Source organism: Rattus norvegicus, chromosome 2 (genome assembly GCF_036323735.1).
Source record: "Rattus norvegicus strain BN/NHsdMcwi chromosome 2, GRCr8, whole genome shotgun sequence".
NCBI lineage: Eukaryota > Metazoa > Chordata > Mammalia > Rodentia > Muridae > Rattus > Rattus norvegicus.
In genome coordinates, this window is record NC_086020.1 from 233,217,637 (window position 1) to 233,236,771 (window position 19,135).

Consider the following 19,135-nt stretch of genomic DNA (forward strand, 5'->3'; position numbering starts at 1 on the left):
AGAAGGCACGTCTTGAATCAACACTGAATCGCATGTAACTGCTTCTACTGCTGGCATGTGAGCCTGAGAACAGCGTACTTTTGGAAGAGGACCCCACTTAAACAAATGTCACATTCATTTATTTGTGTTTCACTAGGAGAAGTTTTGAACATTCAATATTGAAAAGTTGTATATCTAAAAATACTAGCCATGATTCATCTTGGGTTCGAATATTGTCCGATTTTCATTTTCTTCTTTACATTTTTAAAATATCTCATCCAGTCTAATAACTAATTTTACTATTTTTTTTGCCCCATCCTTTAAGAAGTTAGGCTATTTTTAGTATGTTTTTTCAACATTATCTGATGATAGTAATTCTAAGTAACCCCTGTAACTCAAGTGATGGAGAGGGTTCCTGAAGAAACTCCCAGACTCTACTCCGCACCACCTTTTGTAGGAATGCTGTCACTTGTATCAGAACAGGATGAAATCATTAAGTTATAAGATCTCCTGCCATGGATTAATACAGTAAAAATGGCCATTTTACCAAAAGCGATCTACAGATTCAATGCAACCCCTATCAAAATTCCAACCCAATTCTTCATAGAGTTAGACAGAACAATTTGCAAATTCATCTGGAATAACAAAAAACGCAGGATAGATAAAACTATCCTCAACAATAAAAGGACTTCTGGGGGAATCACTATCCCTGAACTCAAGCAATATTACAGAAGAACAGTGATAATAACTGCATGGTATTGGTACAGAGACAGACAGATAGACCAGTGGAATAGAATTGAAGACCCAGAAATGAACCCACACACCTATGGTCACTTGATTTTTGACAAAAGAGCCAAAACCATCCAATGGAAAAAAGATAGCATTTTCAGCAAATGGTGCTGGTTCAACTCGAGGTCATCATGTAGAAGAATACAGATCGATCCATTCTTATCACCCTGTACAAAGCTTAAGCCCAAGTGGATCAAGGACCTCCACATCAAACCAGATACACTCAAACTAATAGAAGAAAAAGTGGGGAAGAATCTCGAACATATGGGCACTGGAGAAAATTTCCTGAACAAAACACCAATGGCTTATGCTCTAAGATCAAGAATCGACAAATGGGATCTCATAAAACTGCAAAGCTTCTGTAAGGCAAAGGACACTGTTATTAGGACAAAACGGCAACCAACAGATTGGGAAAAGATCTTTACCAACCCTACACTGACAGAGGACTTATATCCAAAATATACAAAGAACTCAAGAAGTTAGACTGCAGGGAGACAAATAACCCTATTAAAAAATGGGGTTCAGAGCTAAACTAAGAATTCACAGCTGAGGAATGCCGAATGGCTGAGAAACACCTAAAGAAATGTTCAACATCTTTCGTCATAAGGGAAATGCAAATCAAACAATCCTGAAATTCTACCTCACACCAGTGAGAATGGCTAAGATCAAAAACTCAGGTGACAGCAGATGCTGGCGAGGATGTGGAGAAAGAGGAATACTCCTCCATTGTTGGTGGGATTGAAGACTGGCACAACCATTCTGGAAATCAGTCTAGAGGTTCCTCAGAAAATCGGACATTGTACTTCCTGAGGACCCAGCTATACCTCTCTTGGGCATATACCCAAAAGATGCCCCAACATATAACAAAGATACATGCTCCACTATGTTCATAACAGCCTTATATATAATAGCCAGAAGCTGGAAAGAACCCAGATCCCTTTCAACAGTGGAATGGATATAGAAAATGTGGTACGTCTATACAATGGAATATTACTCAGCTATCAAAAACAATGACTTTATGAAATTTATAGGCAAATGGATGGAACTGGAAAATATCAACCTGAATGAGCCAACCCAATCATAGAAAAACACACATGGTATGCACTCATTGATAAGTGGCTATTAGCCCAAATGCTCAAATTACCCTAGATACACAGAATACATGAAACTCAAGAAGGATGACTAAAATGTGAATGCTTCACTCCTTTAAAATGGGAACAAGAATATCCTTGGCAGGGAATAGGGAGGCAAAATTTAGAATAGAGGCTGAAGGAACACTCATTCAGAGCCTCTCCCACATGTGGCCCATACATATACAGCCACCCAATTAGACAAGATGGATGAAGCAAAAAAGTGCAGGCTGACAGGAACCGGATGTAGATCTCTCCTGAGAGACACAGCCAGAATACAGCAAATACATAGGCGAATGCCAGCAGCAAACCACTGAACTGAGAATGGAACCTCCCTTGAAGGAATCAGAGAAAGGACTGAAAGAGCTTGAAGGGGCTTGAGACCCCATATGAACAACAATGCCAACCAACCAGAGTTTCCAGGGACTAAGCCACTACCCAAAGACTATACATGGACTGACCCTGGACTCCAACCTCATAGGTAGCAATGAATAGCCTAGTAAAATCACCAGTGGAAGGGGAAGCCCTTGGTCCTGCCAAGACTGAACCCCCAGTGAATGTGATTGTTGGGGGGAGGGCGGTAATGGGGGGAGGATGGGGAGGGGAACACCCATATAGAAGGGGAGGGGGAGGGGTTAGGGGGATGTTGGCCCGGAAACTGGGAAAGGGAATAACAATCAAAATGTAAATAAGAAATGCTCAAGTTAATAAAGATGGAGGAGAAAGAAAAAAAGATCTCCTGCCATAGCATTAAACTCATTAGGATGGTGGCATATTCCTATCAGTACTAGGAGACCTGAGGGAGAAAGATTAGAGGTCTGAGTTCAAAGCCAGGCAGAACTTCATAGATAGTGCAGTGCCAATCAGGACTCCACAGTGAAATTCTGTCTCAAAAACAAACGTCAACTATAATACATTTTCACTGAGCATTTATTCAGGCAAAATCTAGGGCTTTTGTGTTATGTTCCCTTTGTAAATTCAAATTCATATAAAATATAAGGGACTCAATGATTCAAATGCATTGCCTGTTTGTCATTGGTGCACAAGCTGTGACGGCATAGCATTGTTACTTGTATTGTGTCTGTTCTTCAGCTATGATTCACTCATGTGTACTCTCAGTTCACAAGTTATGAAATACTGAGCCCAGCTTATAGCAGACTTCACTTCATTTGAGCGTTTTCTCTCTAACTCTAGAGACACTGATCCAGATTCGTCTTGACAGTAAAGACTGTCTCCAGTTAACTCTTTACACGGATGGACTGGGGATGGTAAGGTAAGCTAGGTATACAAACTACATGAGACACAGAACCAGGGCCTAAGAGATGGATGAATGCTTGCGAACACTTGCCGCTTTTGTAGAGGATCAGAATTTGGTTCCTAGAACCCATGCCAAGAAGTAGGCCTTATTAGGAATTCTTATGATTATGGACAATTATCATGAACAACAACAAGGTTTGTATGTTTTAACTTCATTTATCTTTTAACCAGAAGAAAGAGAAAAGGAAGGAAGGAAGGAAATAAGGAAGGAAGGAAGGAAGGAAGGAAGGAAGGAAGGAAGGAAGGGAGGGAGGGAGGGAGGGAGGAAGGAAGGAAAGAAGGAAGGGAGGGAGGGAGGAAGGAAAGAAGGGAGGGAGAGAGGGAGGAAGGGAGGAAGGAAGGAAAGAAGGAAGGGAGGGAGGGAGGAAGGAAGGAAAGAAGGAAGGGAGGGAGGGAGGAAGGAAAGAAGGGAGGGAGAGAGGGAGGAAGGGAGGAAGGAAGGAAAGAAGGAAGGGAGGGAGGGAGGAAGGAAAGAAGGGAGGGAGGGAGGGAGGGAGGGAGGGAGGAAGGAAGGAAGGAAGGAAGGAAGGAAGGAAGGAAGGAAGGAAAGAAAATGAGTGTTCAGGAATGGGTGCCTCACTCTTCAGTGTCTCTAGGTTATGTCTGCAGAGGAGTACGGAGGATGCAGCAGAGGGTTGGAAGTGAGATCCAGCAGGTAGGTGAGGAGAAGCTGGAAGGGCTAGGAGAGGGTTTGGGGGAACTGCTAGGGAGCCTCTAAGAGAAGTGAGATGGTGGAACAAGAGGCAGAGGTGCCCGTGACAAGTCAGGGGAAACTGGTAGTGAATCTGGAAAAGCACATTCACTGGCCAAAGAAAGAGAGGAGGCAGCCAGCAAAAACGGCTCTAATATGTCAAGTATTTCCTGGAAGGATTATGACTACATCCACAGAAATGAAGGCAGGGAAGGAAAGAAAATCTGATGTTGTACATAATATGCCAACTTTAATCCTTTCTGATCAGAAAGGATTTGCAAACATCTCCCATGAGTAGCTTTTCAAAGAGGTTTCTTTCTTACCTCCAGAAACACATCTCCTTGCAATCTCCCAGAGGATGAGTCCAAAGCTGTACATGTCAGCCATGATGTAGGACTGGAAATGAGTTCTATTCAAGCTCTCGTCCAGCACTTCTGGAGGCATATAGCGCTTGGTGCCAACCCGGGTGTTGGGTGGAATGTCAACCTCATTTGTGTCACTAAGGGAAAGAAGACAAGCCATTGTCAGCACTGGAGAGGCTGCTGTAGCTCTCTGAGCAATTCAAAGAGGAAAGCTTTCAGGGAACAAAACATTTCCTCATAAAAAATTTCTTGGCAAAAATTAAACATCCACAGATTAAATACCCAGACCATGTGTAACTAAATGAGAATGAAGCCCCAATGTACAAAATTACATTACTACAGAATTAAATTCAAACTGTCAGTTATTGCTGAATATCTAATAAAAGCTATGCATAGTAGTTCGCACATGCAATCCAAACACTTAGGATGTAGAGACAGAGGATAAAGAGTTCAAGACCAGCCTCAACTGAATATGAGGCCAGCCTGAGTTAAATGAAATCTTTCTCAGAACATAAAATAAGCAATGTCAAGTAAATATCTACAATGTATCTTTTTTCTCTTAATTAAATGTAATTGATTTGTTCTTATAACTGGGAAGTACATAGATCAAGTTGGCTAAAACATGTTAAGAAGAGTTTATAACAGAGAAAACTATGCCAAGAATAGACTTAAAGGGAAGCTAGAAACTTTTCAGATGGAAAAAACCACCCAACACACTGTATGAAACTGATAAATTTCAAAGAATCAATAAAGAAAAGCTTCTCTCCTCCTACTATACCTGCTGATAAATATTATGTGTGTACAAAGAAGATATTCCACTGACATGTATCTGAACATGTTACAATGTGTCATTTTTAATTATTAGAAGAATGTAAGAATTAGGGAATCTTAGGTTCTAGACACACAGAAATAATACATCCCATATACATCCCATGCACAGACACAAACCCAGACACTATTGCTGATGCCAAGAAGTGCTTGCTGACAGGAGCCTGATATAGCTGTCTCCTGAGAGGCTCTGCCAGAGCCTGACAAATACAGAGGCGGATGCAGCCAACCATTGGACTGAGCACGGGGCCCCCAGTGGAGGAGTTAGAGAAAGGATTGAAGGAACTAAAGGGGTTTGCAACCTATAGGAAGAACAACAACATCAACCAACCAGACCCCTCCCCCCAGAACTTCCAGAAACTAAACCATCAACCAAAGGGTACACATGAAGGGACTCATGGCTCCAGCCGCATATGTAGCAGAGGGTAGCCTTGACAGACATCAATGGGTCCTGTGAAGGCTCCATAGCCCAGTGTAAGCGCAGGGAGGCAGGAGTGGGTGAGTGAGTGAGGCAGCACCATCAGAGAAACAGGGGCAGGGAAGATGGGATAGGAGACTTCCAGAGGGAAAACTGAGAACAGGGATAACATTTGAAATGTAAATAAATAAAATATCCAATAAAAAATAATAATAAAGGAAAAAGAATACTTATAGGCTCTAACCATATATACCAAGAGTATATACTGAGAAATGAAAACAAGAATCATCTTAGTCTAGGACACTCAAGAAAGTGTGAGGAAAACTCGGGATACATTCTAGCCCCAGTTGATGTAAACTTTTAGATAGCTCAACTCTTAGCTCCTTTATGTCTGGAATCTGAGGGGACAGGGAGTGGTTGTGGAATGTGTGGCAAAGCTGCATCTCTGCTGGGAAACTGAAAGGTAACTGCTACACAATGACACTAGTAAGATTTGTCTCTAGACTCCTCCCCTCATCTCCCCTCCTCTCTAAACTCTTTCCTTCTCAGTGAGTCCAAAGGAAAATGACCAAGGTTTTCAAGATCAATCAAGTGCAAAGAGAGCAGTCATCCTGTCAGCAGGTTTTTGCCTTCCTCCCACTTCATTTTGTTTTTCTTTGCCTACCTGGTGTCAGCTAGGTGATGAGTGAGGACAAACCAAGACACTTGTCTTTAAGGTCACACCAAATAACTATGGCGGGATTCAGGAACTTAAGATTGTTACATTGCCAGACATTTCTAACAGAAGATGTTTTCTACTACTCGTAGAAGATGCTGTTCAGATACTATTGGGAAACCCCAGTGGTAAAGGGAAGGGAGAAAGAATGGCCGTCATAAGCACGGATGCAATTAAATTATAATCCTGAAAATAAAAAGGGAAGTAATTAAGGGACTTCTCTTTGACTTTCAGTAGTACCATACCTGTTCTCAGGTAACAGCAGGGATTAAAAAATGAGCTTCTCTTAATCTTCAAGACTAAAAGTGGAAATTAATATATACAGGAATGAAGGGAGGAAGTGGATTCAGAAGCTGTCAGACTTATAGGAAGAGGGTAGAGAGAGGGTCACTGAAGAAAGTCAACAAGAAAGAAGGTAGCAGACAGGGTGAGGGTCTTCAGCCTATTTCAGCCTCCTTCTCCACGCAGGAGCGCAAAGCAATGAGAGACAAAGTTAGAAGAAAAGGTGTATATTATGAAAGATGCGCAGAAGAGGAGAGAGTAAGTCCAACCCCACAGACCCAGTGAAGATGTGGTAAGGGCGACAAGGGTGAATTACCAAATTATAAGGGTGTGTACCGGAATTGTAAACAGCATGCTAGTTACTTCTAGGAGACATTAAAAAAAAACAATAAAATGGGGAAAGGGAACAGATTATATTCGATATCTTATCTCTGATGAAAAGACTAGAGAAAAGGAGGTAAGCTGTAACCATCTGTTAATATTCAACTGTCCTTGGAAATGCCTTATGAGTGTTTATAATGGATCATAACTAAAATGTATGCAAACATGCATTACTAAATATACACAAATCTATTTAATATAACCCAGCAGGATCAATGACCCAACAGTATGTATTTCCAGGACTAAGGAGAGCTACAGACATAAGACCATGACAATAAAAAGTCATTTATAAACTAGATAAAACTAGCAAAAAAAAATGGATTCCTGCTAAGAACCAAAAGTACTGTCATAAATGTGGGTTCTGCACTAAATATCAAGGAAATATGAGCTCTTTATCTTTCCCACAGACAAAGTGGAAAGATTCTCTTTACTTTTCCTGTGAAAAACAGTCAGGGTTAATAATCAGAGCCTGGTGGCAGGGGCAGAGGCTCCAGAGAATTCCAGGAACAGATTGTCTCCTTCAATTAGAATTTCACAATTAATATTCCCACTAGACCCAACCAGGCTGTCGTGCTTCTCGGTGTGTGTACCAAGGGGTTATAAACTTAAGTAGAATTAGAAAACTCATGTAATTGGAAGATAATAATGCCAATACTAAAACCACGATCTCATCTTAAAGGGAACAGAGGGTGGTTTATTCTAGAACTATTTTGAGGGAACAAAGACTTAGGCTACTCCCAAATCCAGTGTTCCAATGTACAAGTGTCTTCATAAAAGTGTTATAGTTTTTGCAGAACAAAGAAAGGCATAAATCCAGGCAAGTTTAAAATACATTGGAAAGTATGTCAAAGGAGGACTTACATGCAGCAAGATGGGGGAAGCTTTTCTATAGGTCTGTGAGAAATGTAAAAGGTATACCAGAGAGGAAACAGCCTCCTGAGAACCCTGACAAGTGGGACAGACAAGAATGCAGAGGATAAAGACTCATTATTTAATCCGAAAAGGAGATCTATACAAGGTAGACACAATGGAAAGGACAGAGACCCAGAAAACCTTAAGCCCCTCATAAAGACCCACAGTGAGAGCTAATTTAAATAGAGGGTCAAGGATATGTATATCTATGTAACTCTTTTTTATTGGATTTTTTAATTTATATTTCAAATGTTATCCTCTTTCCTGGTTTCCCATCCATAAACCACCTATCTCATCGCCCCCCCCTTCTTCAATAAGGGCATTCCCCCTCCCCAACCATCCCCCATTACTGCCTCCCTGCCCTAACATTCCTCTACACTGGGGAGAGGGGTCCAGCCTTGGCAGGATCAAGGGCTTCTCCTCCCATTAATGTCTGACAAGGCAATCCTCTGCTACATATGTGGCGAGAGTCATGTGTCCCTTCATGTGTACTCTTTGGTTGATGGTTTAGTTTCTGGAAGTTCGGGGTGGGGTGGTCTGGTTGGTTGATATTGTTGTTCTTCCTATAGGTTGCAAACCCCTTCAGTTACTTCAGTCCTTTCTTTAACTCCTCCATTGGGGGCCCTGTGCTCAGTCCAGTGGTTGGCTGCAAGCATCCACCTCTGTATTTGTCATGCTCTGGCAGAGTCTCTCAGGAGACAGCTATATCAAGCTCCTTGTCAGCACGCACTTCAAGGTGTAGACTCACCCACTACTGACCCATCCTTGTGTGGGCTGCATGCTGACAAGGAGTTAAAGTCTTTGACATCTCTGGAGGCCAAATTCTCCTCTAGTTTTGGCTTTTTTCTTTTCCCAGTATGAGATCCCAGAGAAATTCCCATTTCTTGTTTCAATATTCTGATAGGTTTAAAGACACAAATTTCTTCAGAGCCTCCCCTCGCAATGGATCAAGAAAAATTTGTGTCTCTAAGACCCCCAAGAATCTCTCAGACACTGAACCACTAACCAGGCAGCATACGCTAGCTGGTCTGAAGCCCCCAACACAAATACAGCAGAGGACTGCCTGGTCTGGCCTTAGTGAGAGAAGATGAACCTAACCCTTGAGAGACTTGAATCCTCTGGGAGTGGGGAGGCCTTGCAGGGTGGGTTGGGGTAGGGTGGGAAGGAATGGGGACATCCTCCTGGAGATGAGGGAGAAGGAATGGGATGAGAAACAGTTGGAACCCGGACTGGGATAATGCCTGGACTGTAAAAAAAAAAAAAAAAGAAGAAGATTAAAGGTAAGTTTAAAAAATAGAGACGCAAATTTCTCTTAAGAAGCACTACATTTCTGCCAGCCATTTTACAACTTCTCACTTTCTGCTTTAATATCTCACTCTCTGGTGGGATATAGAATGTCTCCTTTTATTTGAACTTCAAATGCCAAGCCTGCATTTCTGACCTGTCACTGGCTATTAGTGTTATAACAGAAAAGCAAAATCAGAGATTCAAAGGGATGACCAAGGACTTCCTAAGTGTCTGAGATCCAGCGATTCTACTAGCTGAGACCAGGATGATGTACACAAGTATGAATTCTCCTGCTACTGCTTCTGGTAGGGATGAAGTCGAGGGGGAATAACTTGCTGTAATGTGTTGTAGTAATTATTAAATAATGAATCTGTATCCCCTGCTAGTGATGGCACTGTAGTGCCGCATGGCGCTGGCCCATGTCCCGGTACCCCCAGCTATTCTCTGTCCTTGGTGGTCTCTCCGCCCCATTGCTAGCTGCATGCTGTGGTCACACTACCAGCTGGCACACTCCCAGCAACCCAGTAAAATCAGGACTCTATATATTTGTGATATAGCAATCAGATTTATATGCTAAATTCTCAACCCACAAAACAATCATACAATAAACTTACAACCAATTGATCAGGATATAAACCACCCACATAGATAAGATAAATTGACCTGTAGAAATCCATTCCTTAAGAAATATTCATAAATACCATGGCCATTTAAGGCCACAAGGATCTGGGTTGTCCTTCTCTGCCTCTGTCTTGGTTCCTATTTTTTCCCTCTTCTCCTCCACCTTACAAAAACTTTGTCCCTGCCTTACTTTTTGCTGTCCAATTATAGGTCTTGCCTTAAATTGTGACAGCACTCACCTGTATATAGACATCACCTACAGTGATGTGTGCATGACAGAGAGACAGAGAAGAGAAGCAAAGGTAGATACTGAGCAGAGGCATAAGGCTACCCTACCCCTAAGGGTACCTGCGAGGCAGGACTGTGCTAAGAGAGGATCACTAGAACCATGCACTGAAGTGGAAATTTCTGACTTCTTTGGAGACTCAGTTGTGCCATGTGATGATTTTCTGGAAACTGTCTTATGAGAGGATGTTTTTAATGAAGCAGACCCATGGGAGGATGTTTTGTGGAGAACAGACACGTGGTGTTCTTCTGGAAGCAGCCTTGGGAAAGGACATCTGACGCTTTGCTAGAGCAGATGCTTAAGAGAATGTGTGGTGTTTGGAAAGTGTATAAATATAACCCAACAGACAGCGGACAACACTGTGTGCTACTCTTTGCTGGTCACCATTTGTCATGACTTTAAAGGGAGAAACACACCAAAGAACCTCTGGTGGTGTTCAGGTGACTCTTGCTGCTTTTGTAGACTCAGGGCCAATTTTCAGAGCCTGGTGGTTTCTTCTGGATCAAACTAATGTTGCTGCTTCATTAACCATGTTTTTTGAGTGGATCGAGCTACCACTGAACTGTTGATATCCTGACAAGGCAGATTAGAATTGCCCCAAAGAACTCTTTCTAAACTGGTCCATCCTCCTTTGTCCTATTAACGTTTCCTTTTCACTGCCTCTGGTGGGTGGTGGGCTAGAAGGGAAGTTAAAGCATTTAAATACACTTATTAAAGTAGGATTTTTTAAAAATAGAAGCCTACAGTGCATACAGCTTGGAAATCTATGTTATCACCAGCTACCTTCAGAATGCTGTCACTTGGGGAAAATAAAGACTGAAATCTTACCTGGCCTCATTCTGTCAGAGAAGCCAGAGCAATCTTTCACCCATGCTGACTCAATCCCAAGTTATACCACCTGCAGGGCATCCTTGAACACCCATAGGTCTAGTCAGTAGCCTGTGCCCCATGTGCTCAGTGTACTGCTTAAGCATAGGTAAAAGGTTTACAGTTTGAAAGTGGAGAAAAGGGGGATTTTAAATAATACCTCTGCTAGCCTTATCCAATCACATGTCTGCAACCAGGAATGCTGGCAAGAGGAGTTAGTAATGGAAAGTGCTACTTCATAACTTGGCACAGTTCACATTCTCTAGGGCAACAAATGGGGGACATGTGTTTTCTTAAGGGCACGAGAAGAATCCACTGTGGAAATGAGAGTCTATCAAGAACAGGGTAAACCAGCGGGGATTCATACTTCCTGGCTTCTGTATGGGTGGGCCTCCTGCTGGAAACCACTGATGCCCAAGACAGAGGAAAGAAGGAGAGAAGTCATGGTGAGAGAAACCTGACAGACAGAGAAAGACAGCAAGTAAACACTGAACTTCTTGTATGAATAAGTTACAAAGCTTTTGAAAACTAAGCAGAGCTCTTTGAAAGAACAGGTTAAAGAACTGTGACAACGACAATGTATAAATGGGGTGCTGGGTAAAACTGATGTTTGAAATGATAAACAATATAATATACTCTTGTCTTGTGTGATGTGCACACACACCATTCATGTCTCCTGAATTATTTTCCCAGTGGCTGTGGAGCCAACTTACTCAGCTGACCTCTACCCATTCATAAGCTCCTGGGTGCGGAGCATTTTCTGCAGTACGGTTCACCAGAGCTCAATGTTTATAATGGTCACTATTTATTGGCAAAATGACAGAATCTCAAACTACCCAGGAGGAAAACCTCTGGGCATGTCTGTGAGGAAGTTTCTAGAGTGGGTGGATGAAGGCTGATGCAGGTAGCACCATTCTATGGGCTGGAGTCCTGAACCGAATAAGTAAGGAGGTAGCACTCCTCTCCCTGCTTCCTGACAATGGTGCAAGTGTGCCCAACTGTGCACCTCCCTACTGGTCTGGGTCCACTGCCATGGTAGACTGCACCATCAACATGAGCTTTAAGTCTCCTTGTATCTGGTATTGTATTATACCAGCAAGGAAAGGAACTAAAGCAAAGTTGCAAAAACCAAATTTCTAAAAATCTGTTTTCCAGAAGGTCAGTACTAAATCTCCTTCATCAAAGATGGAGACACCTGCAAAAACATTCACTGGGAATATTGACATTGTCACTAATGAGCTTAGCTCTATTAATTTAATGTTGGTACATATATATATATATATATATATATATATATATATATATTCAAAAGCAGTGCAGAAAGTGACATCAGAAGGATTCAGGAAATATAGTTTCTGCTACGTGGAGCCAATCCTTTCCTGCATTTGGACAATTCACAACCATCAGTTGGGAGAGCTATACAATAGTTCAGTCTTGTCGCTGCAGGTCTACTGTTTAAGATTCAACACCTGAGATGCCCTGATCCAGGGTTTACTTTCTCCTATAGAAAGTGTTTTATTTGGACACTGATGTACTGAAAAACTGCTTGACTGAGTGAGTTGTGAAAGCTGTGTGCATTCCTTTAAGGCACCTCATACCCCTCCTCAGAGACAGTGGGGATCTCCTGACATCACCCGGATTAAATCTCATTTGTGCAGGAAATGTATCCTCGAAAGAAGCCAAAAGAGCAAAAGTATTATGTGCACAGAAAGTCCCAAAGGTACCAATGGTCCTCTCTGTGATTCTCAAGTTCCCTGGGAACCTTCCAGAAATTACCTAAGAGACAATTACCACCTATATGCAGGCAATATTAAATTCTTACAGGAAATTCACATGTGGACATGGGTTAGCTATGATTCCATCTGAAATAAAGCACCCTGTACAGCTGCACATGCACACACACACAACATAAATTATCAAGAAGGATAAAAATCAGAGAAATGGGTAAAGCAAGGCTTAAAACCAGGGTTAAACAATGGAAGATGTCAAAACTTTGACACAGAGGAAAAAAATAAAAATGTCTGAAATTATCCAATATGACCACTATCTGGAAAAGGAAATGAGTCTGTGAAGCCAGCCTCCCTCTCCTCCTTTGTCCAATAGGACACTGTATACCAAAGATACCCCAAATTATCCTTCAAGTGCCTCCTTTTCCTAGAGTCAGGATTCACATGAAACTTCTGAGGTCATTTAGTTTGTCTCCCTTAAAACAAAAGTAAATTCTGGAAATAAAATCTCCCTTTAATTAAAAATCCCCACGGAATATGTTGGCTCATCTTTCTTGTCCCTACACTTGCTGAATTGAAACAGTGGCAGTATTTGGTATTTGTAACTTATGTGAAGTGGAAAGGGATTCACACTGTGGATCTGATGTGACTGTTACTCTCAAGGTATCAATGAGTATCCAGAGAGCTGAGTCCTATTTGAAAACAATGATAACCACAGACAGACACTGTTCATTAAATTATTACAGGATACAGAAGTGTGGATGGATATGGATGAGTATAATGAGAGACAATTCTAAAATTAGGGAAGTGTTCATGGAAAGGCCGGGATGTTCCAAGCTAAGGGCTTTAGAAGCAAAAGGAAGGCATCAGCCACCATGGATGATACAAGCCGTTCAATATTGTAAAAGAATACCAATCAGAATGTGGATACATTAGAAAGTTATGATAGAATATGTCCATTCTCTGAAGCTAGGACAACATGTTATTCTTCCTTGTGTAGTCCATATTTAATTTGATTACCCAGTATACAAAACAGAAAACAACCAGAGTCATGGCAAAAATAGTGAGAAGGGAAGATTGACAGCATATGGTCTGCTTACTCTCTACCAGGAGGGAGAGATAAGAAGCCAGGGATCACTGCAGCGGTGTGAGAAATGCCTTAAGACTTTGTATAGGGCCATTAGTGACTAACAACAGTTGTCCCTTTACTCTAAAGATTGTTAGTGGTTAAAAGTGGATACAAGCTATACAGATAATAAGAAAAATACAATGAAAGCTCTTGTGGGTGTAGGAAGTAGAATGTGCTCAGAATGGACAGGGAAAGGTAAGAAGCATGGTGGGAATAAATCTCAAGAACAGACCAAGGTCAGTAGAGTTTGCCACAGCAAGGGACCCTAACTACATTTTAACCCAAGGCCATGAGAAACTATGAAATTATGATGACCTCCAAACTGCACTTCAAGAATATAAATTCTGCTGCATGAAGAAAAGTCTCAAAAGCAGAAAGACGGGAAGGAAGCAAGTGCACAAGGTTTTAACCGAGGATCTAGATGAAATTGTATCATGAGGGAAACCTATTGAGGTAAAGCATGAATTTCATGATGATAACACTCAACCAACTGCACAAATCAAAAATTAGGCACTCCATGTTTTAACCTGGCTCAGCCAAACTCATAGCCAAGAAGAAAGGTCAGATAAGGCTGGAAATCTCACAAACATAAATAGTTAAGGATGAAGTGGAGAGAGAGACAAGGGAGTCTGAAGCACAGTGACACAACCAGAGACAGAGGTGTCCCAATAAGCCAAGGTTTCCAGTGCACATAGCAACTATTTCTCAATAAAGCAGATCAGGGGAGGAGACGGCAGAGGACAACTGACAAAAGCTATTACATCTATCTGGAACTGCTTTGGGGACATTTAAATAAGAGAGTAGAGTCTGGTAATTAGAGGTACACTAGATGACTTGCTTATGTTTGTTCCATTGTTGTAGACTGGACTTGAAAAGAGTTGCCTTTCACAAATAAATGAATGTATTCTGATTTAATACTTTAAATAACTAAATAGTTTGAAGTTTATGGCTCAAACTTATATTTATAGCACAGTTCATTTTCTTTTTTTACCTTCTCATTTGTCATCTGTAATTGGTGAAGACCTCCACTTACCTAAGTTCATTGTTAAGTTACCTCTCAGATTTTTACATTCAGGAGAAAATGGAAACCCACTAGTCCCTTCTTGTAATCTTCACTCCAGTTCTTCCTCCTGTCCTCTACACACTGTAGAATCTTTTTGGGAAAATATTCACAAGTAGGGCCAGAGATGTACTAATGTTAGCCTAGATTGAGTATTCTAAAGGTAACTAGTTATGCAAGGACTTATTCACCCAAATAAACCTTCCTTTCTTTTCAGACTAGAGGAGCCATTTCCTCCAAATCGCACCCAGCAGCTGGCTCCAACCTTTTCCCATTGCAACAAGATGTTCTTATCTACAAAGTACACACTGGAGAATTTGGCAACTGAGTTACAAAAACAAAATTGCAATTACAAACAATAATGTTTTCAGCTTGTGATTTTGTGCTGGTTAAGGGGTTGGATGCGTGTCCTAGATAAAAAGGAGATACACTGATTAAAGAGAAAGACAGAGTCCCAGCTTCTGAATGGGAAACCTTCCTCTCACTGTGCAGGGGCTACCAACATACCAAGGAGCCTGCATGATCTGCACACTGCCACCAGTAAGTCCAAGTTTGTGTGTCCAGGGGCAATATTCTCTAACATCACTTAGTATCAGCTGCTTTGTTCCTGGGTATACAGTATTTCCCACAAGCATTTATGAAGTAATCCTTCCTGTACCACACATAAAACATGGTTTTTGCCACCATCTAGCTGCTGGTTCTTCTTGAATCCTTCCCATGCTTACAAATGTCACACAGAATTCTGTGTAGTTTTTCCTCAGGGCATCGCCTTAGTTAGAATCTCTATTGCTATTAGAAAACATCCCTGACCCAAAGCAACTCTGGGAGGAAAGGGCTTACTCCACCTCACAACTTAAAAGACCAATCAAAAAAGTCAAAGCAGGAAGCCAAGAGAGGAACCTGGAGGCAAGAACTGATGCAGAAGCCATGGAGGACAGCTGCTTACTTGCTTGCCAACCATGACTTGCTCAAGCGGCTTCCTTATAATACCTAAGAACACCAGCCCAGGGGTGACGCCACTCACAGTGAGCTAGACCCTTCACATCAAACATCAATCAAGAAAATAAAAGAACTGGCCAACAAGCCAGTCTTGTTGAAACGTTTTCTCAATTGACGTTCCTTCTTCCAAAATGTTAGCTTGTGTTAACTTGACACAAAACCATCCAGCATGGGCCTTAACCCCCTCTTTTCTATAGAGCTATGTTGCTGTACAGAATAATTGATAAGATAGATCACTAATGAGAACAGAAACAAGAGTACTGACCCCAACACACCATCTTTACCAAGAAAATCATGACATGTTTCTCTCCAATAAAGTTGAAATCTATAATGTCCCTCCACCACTGAATTGTCACAGGACAGAGCTGTGGGAAGCAACTTGAATGCTCAAAAATAACTCAACATGGGTATCTGCTGCCTTGTGTACTAACCTAATGAACTTGACAGCCAGGCCCAGGTCTGCTATGCAGCAAGTTCCATTTTTCTTCACCAGGATGTTTTTACTTTTCAAGTCCCGATGGGCAATGGCTGGCTTGCCTTGAGTGCTGAAGATTTCCGTGTGTAGATGGCACAGGCCGCTGACAGACGAGTAGGCTAGCTTCAGCATGGACTTGGCATCTAAGGTGGTGGATTTCAGATAGTCATAAAGAGACCCGTTTTCATGATAGTCTGTGATGAGGTATAACTGAGTCCAAGACCCAGTCCCTTTGATATCTGCTGCAATGAACCCTGAAAGGCAAAAGAACGAGGAGTCATTCATATGCTCAGACATTCACTCTCTCTTTCCCGATGTCTTTGGTCTAGCATCTTGCCTTGTTTTCTGAATATGCCCTTGATAGTGTTAATGTACTAATACCATGCTGAGGAGATAAAAATTGGAGGGAGAGGGGAAAAATAAGAGTTTCGATCTGAAGCCACTCTTTGGTCAGATGTACTGAGATCCCTTGTGGTATTACAGTTACAGTAAGGCATGTTGAATGGCACACCGGATGACCACTGGCTGAGTCCACTCCTACTCAAATTACCCAGGCAGATCACATTGAGCCTGAGGGAAGAAAAGGGAAATCGATTCTCAACATAAACTCTTGCTACAAATAAACTCTGAAAATAAAATGCCTATATCTTTTCACAATATTCAGATCCCTAAGAAACCTTAAAAAAGTTCTAGTATTTCCTTGGTACTTCCTGTTTCTGAAGCATATATATATAATTGGAGAGTATAACATTTCCAGCCCACGACCCATCCACAGAAGCACCTTAGTCATGCCTCCTGTGAGGTCCTCGTCAGAGGCTTATGAGCTCTGGGGCTCAGGCCAAAAAGAAAGTGTAAGTTTCATAACAGGTCTAGACAGATGAATTCATACACAGATGTGAAGAGAAAGACAGAAGAATGAGAGAAAACCCCAAATACCGCAGTGTAGACTGTGACTCACCCAGAATGTTCTCGTGCCTCATCAGGACCGTCTGATATATCTCAGTCTCTCGGAACCAGCTGGCTTCCTCCGTGGTGAAGAACACTTTCACAGCTACCTTTTCTCCACGCCACTTTCCCATCCACACTTCGCCATAGCGACCTTTTCCAATTTGCTTCACCATCTGAATTTGCTTAGCTATTGTCCTTTGGACCTGGTAAGGCCCGAAACACTTCATTAGTATATTTAAAGCATTACAGATCCATTTAAGCTTTGCTCCAGAGGTGGGGAGTGGGGAATGACTGCATGTAAAAATATGTAGTCAACGTTATTCCTCATACACATGAGTTATTCATGTTTATTAATTTTCACTGCTCTCTTTAAATGTATTTCAGATGGATGATTATCAATTTTAAATCGTCAGATCCTGCTTCTGAATATTAGATGCCCTGTTCTGTTTTATTGTAACTTTCACAGAAAAAAAATACAAATGGTTTCACACTAACTCCTATCTGCTAGACCAAAGTGTTATTCTGATATAATGAGTTATTAACAAATCATGAACCCGTTAAACAAGGCTACAATTACTGGACACACAAGGAAATTTATAAAACCTCCCTCCTAAAGTGACCAGGCATGGTGGCACACACCTTTACTCCCAGCACTGAGGAGGCATTGGCAAAGGGATCTCTGTGAGTTTGAGGCCAGCCTGGTCTACAATATGAGCTCGAGAATAGCGAGGACTCTGATACAGAGATATCCTGTCTCTAAATACAAAAACTAATCCTCACACCCCCCAAAAAACAAACAAAAAATCCACAAAAAGTAACAAAGACAAAAGCAAAACAAAACAAAACAACAAGCTCCTAAAGAGAAGAAGAGCAGAGAAAGAAAAAAAAAAAAAACCAAAAGGATGGAGGGAAAGGAGAGCTCATTAGAAACAAAAAGAAAAAGAAAATACCACTGACCTGAATCCCTTTAGAGTCTCAGTAGAATTTTTAGAACTCTATAACAGTAGATTGCCAAATAGCTACAGAGACTGTTTAAGAAACAGAAACTAAATGGAGACCAAGCAAGCATGGTGAGATAGTAGAAAATTGCATATTTGAAGAGAAAGAGATACTTGCCATAATAAAAAAAAAAAAAGTTGGGGATTTAGCTCAGTGGTAGAGCGCTTGCCTAGGAAGCACAAGGCCCTGGGTTCGGTCCCCAGCTCCGAAAAAAAGAACCAAAAAAAAAAAAAAAAAAAAAAAAAAAAAAAAGCAGGGACAGAAAACTTCAGTTCAAACAATGGAAGTGATACAAGAGAGTTTACAAGCTGGAGAGAAAGTTCATTTAATAATTAAAAAAAAAATCTGGCATCACAAACAGTTCATAAAAACAAAGTGAGGCCTATAGAATGTAAATGACTGTCTGCATCGTGTATATACCATCTGTATCGAATTAATGGTTCCCTGACTGAAAGAAAGGACTAATTCCTGCAGACTACTCATAGATTCCAGACAGGAGACAGAGAGAACTTGGTACATCCAGATCTGGGGTGGCCCAATCCTACAATCCCAGAACCCAGGAAGCCAAGTAACATAGACTGTGAGTTAAAGGCCAGCCTGGTCTACATAGGATATAATAGTCTGCCTCAAACATGTGAACTAGCACATGATGCTAACAAAATCTTAACATAATAAATGCAAAGCCCTCTTCGTAGTTATTCGTCAAACACAGGCTTAGAGGTTTACTCCCTGTTTTCTGTAATTTTTAGGAACATTCGATTGTGAGAAAGCAGCCCACATAACCACTCGTGCCTCCTAGTCCATGGGTGAGCAGTCCAAATCCCTCCTGCTGACACCATGACAGATTCCAGAATTACGATATAGACATTATTCTGCAGATCCCCTTAAGTAAGATTTTTTTTGGGGGGGATGAGTGATAATATCAACTAAAGA

At 41.4% G+C, this 19,135-nt stretch overlaps 1 protein-coding gene across 9 annotated transcripts in view; it reads right to left on the reverse strand.

Annotated features, from left to right (window-relative positions):
* Positions 1-19,135, reverse strand: part of Bmpr1b (bone morphogenetic protein receptor type 1B) — a 332,820-nt gene that overhangs the window by 6,112 nt on the left and 307,573 nt on the right. For all 9 annotated transcript variants that reach the window (NM_001024259.3, XM_039102481.2, XM_039102480.2 and 6 more), the window contains 3 exon segments: positions 4,230-4,405; positions 16,212-16,509; positions 17,214-17,406. In NM_001024259.3, the coding sequence (NP_001019430.2) occupies positions 4,230-4,405; positions 16,212-16,509; positions 17,214-17,406 (667 nt within the window).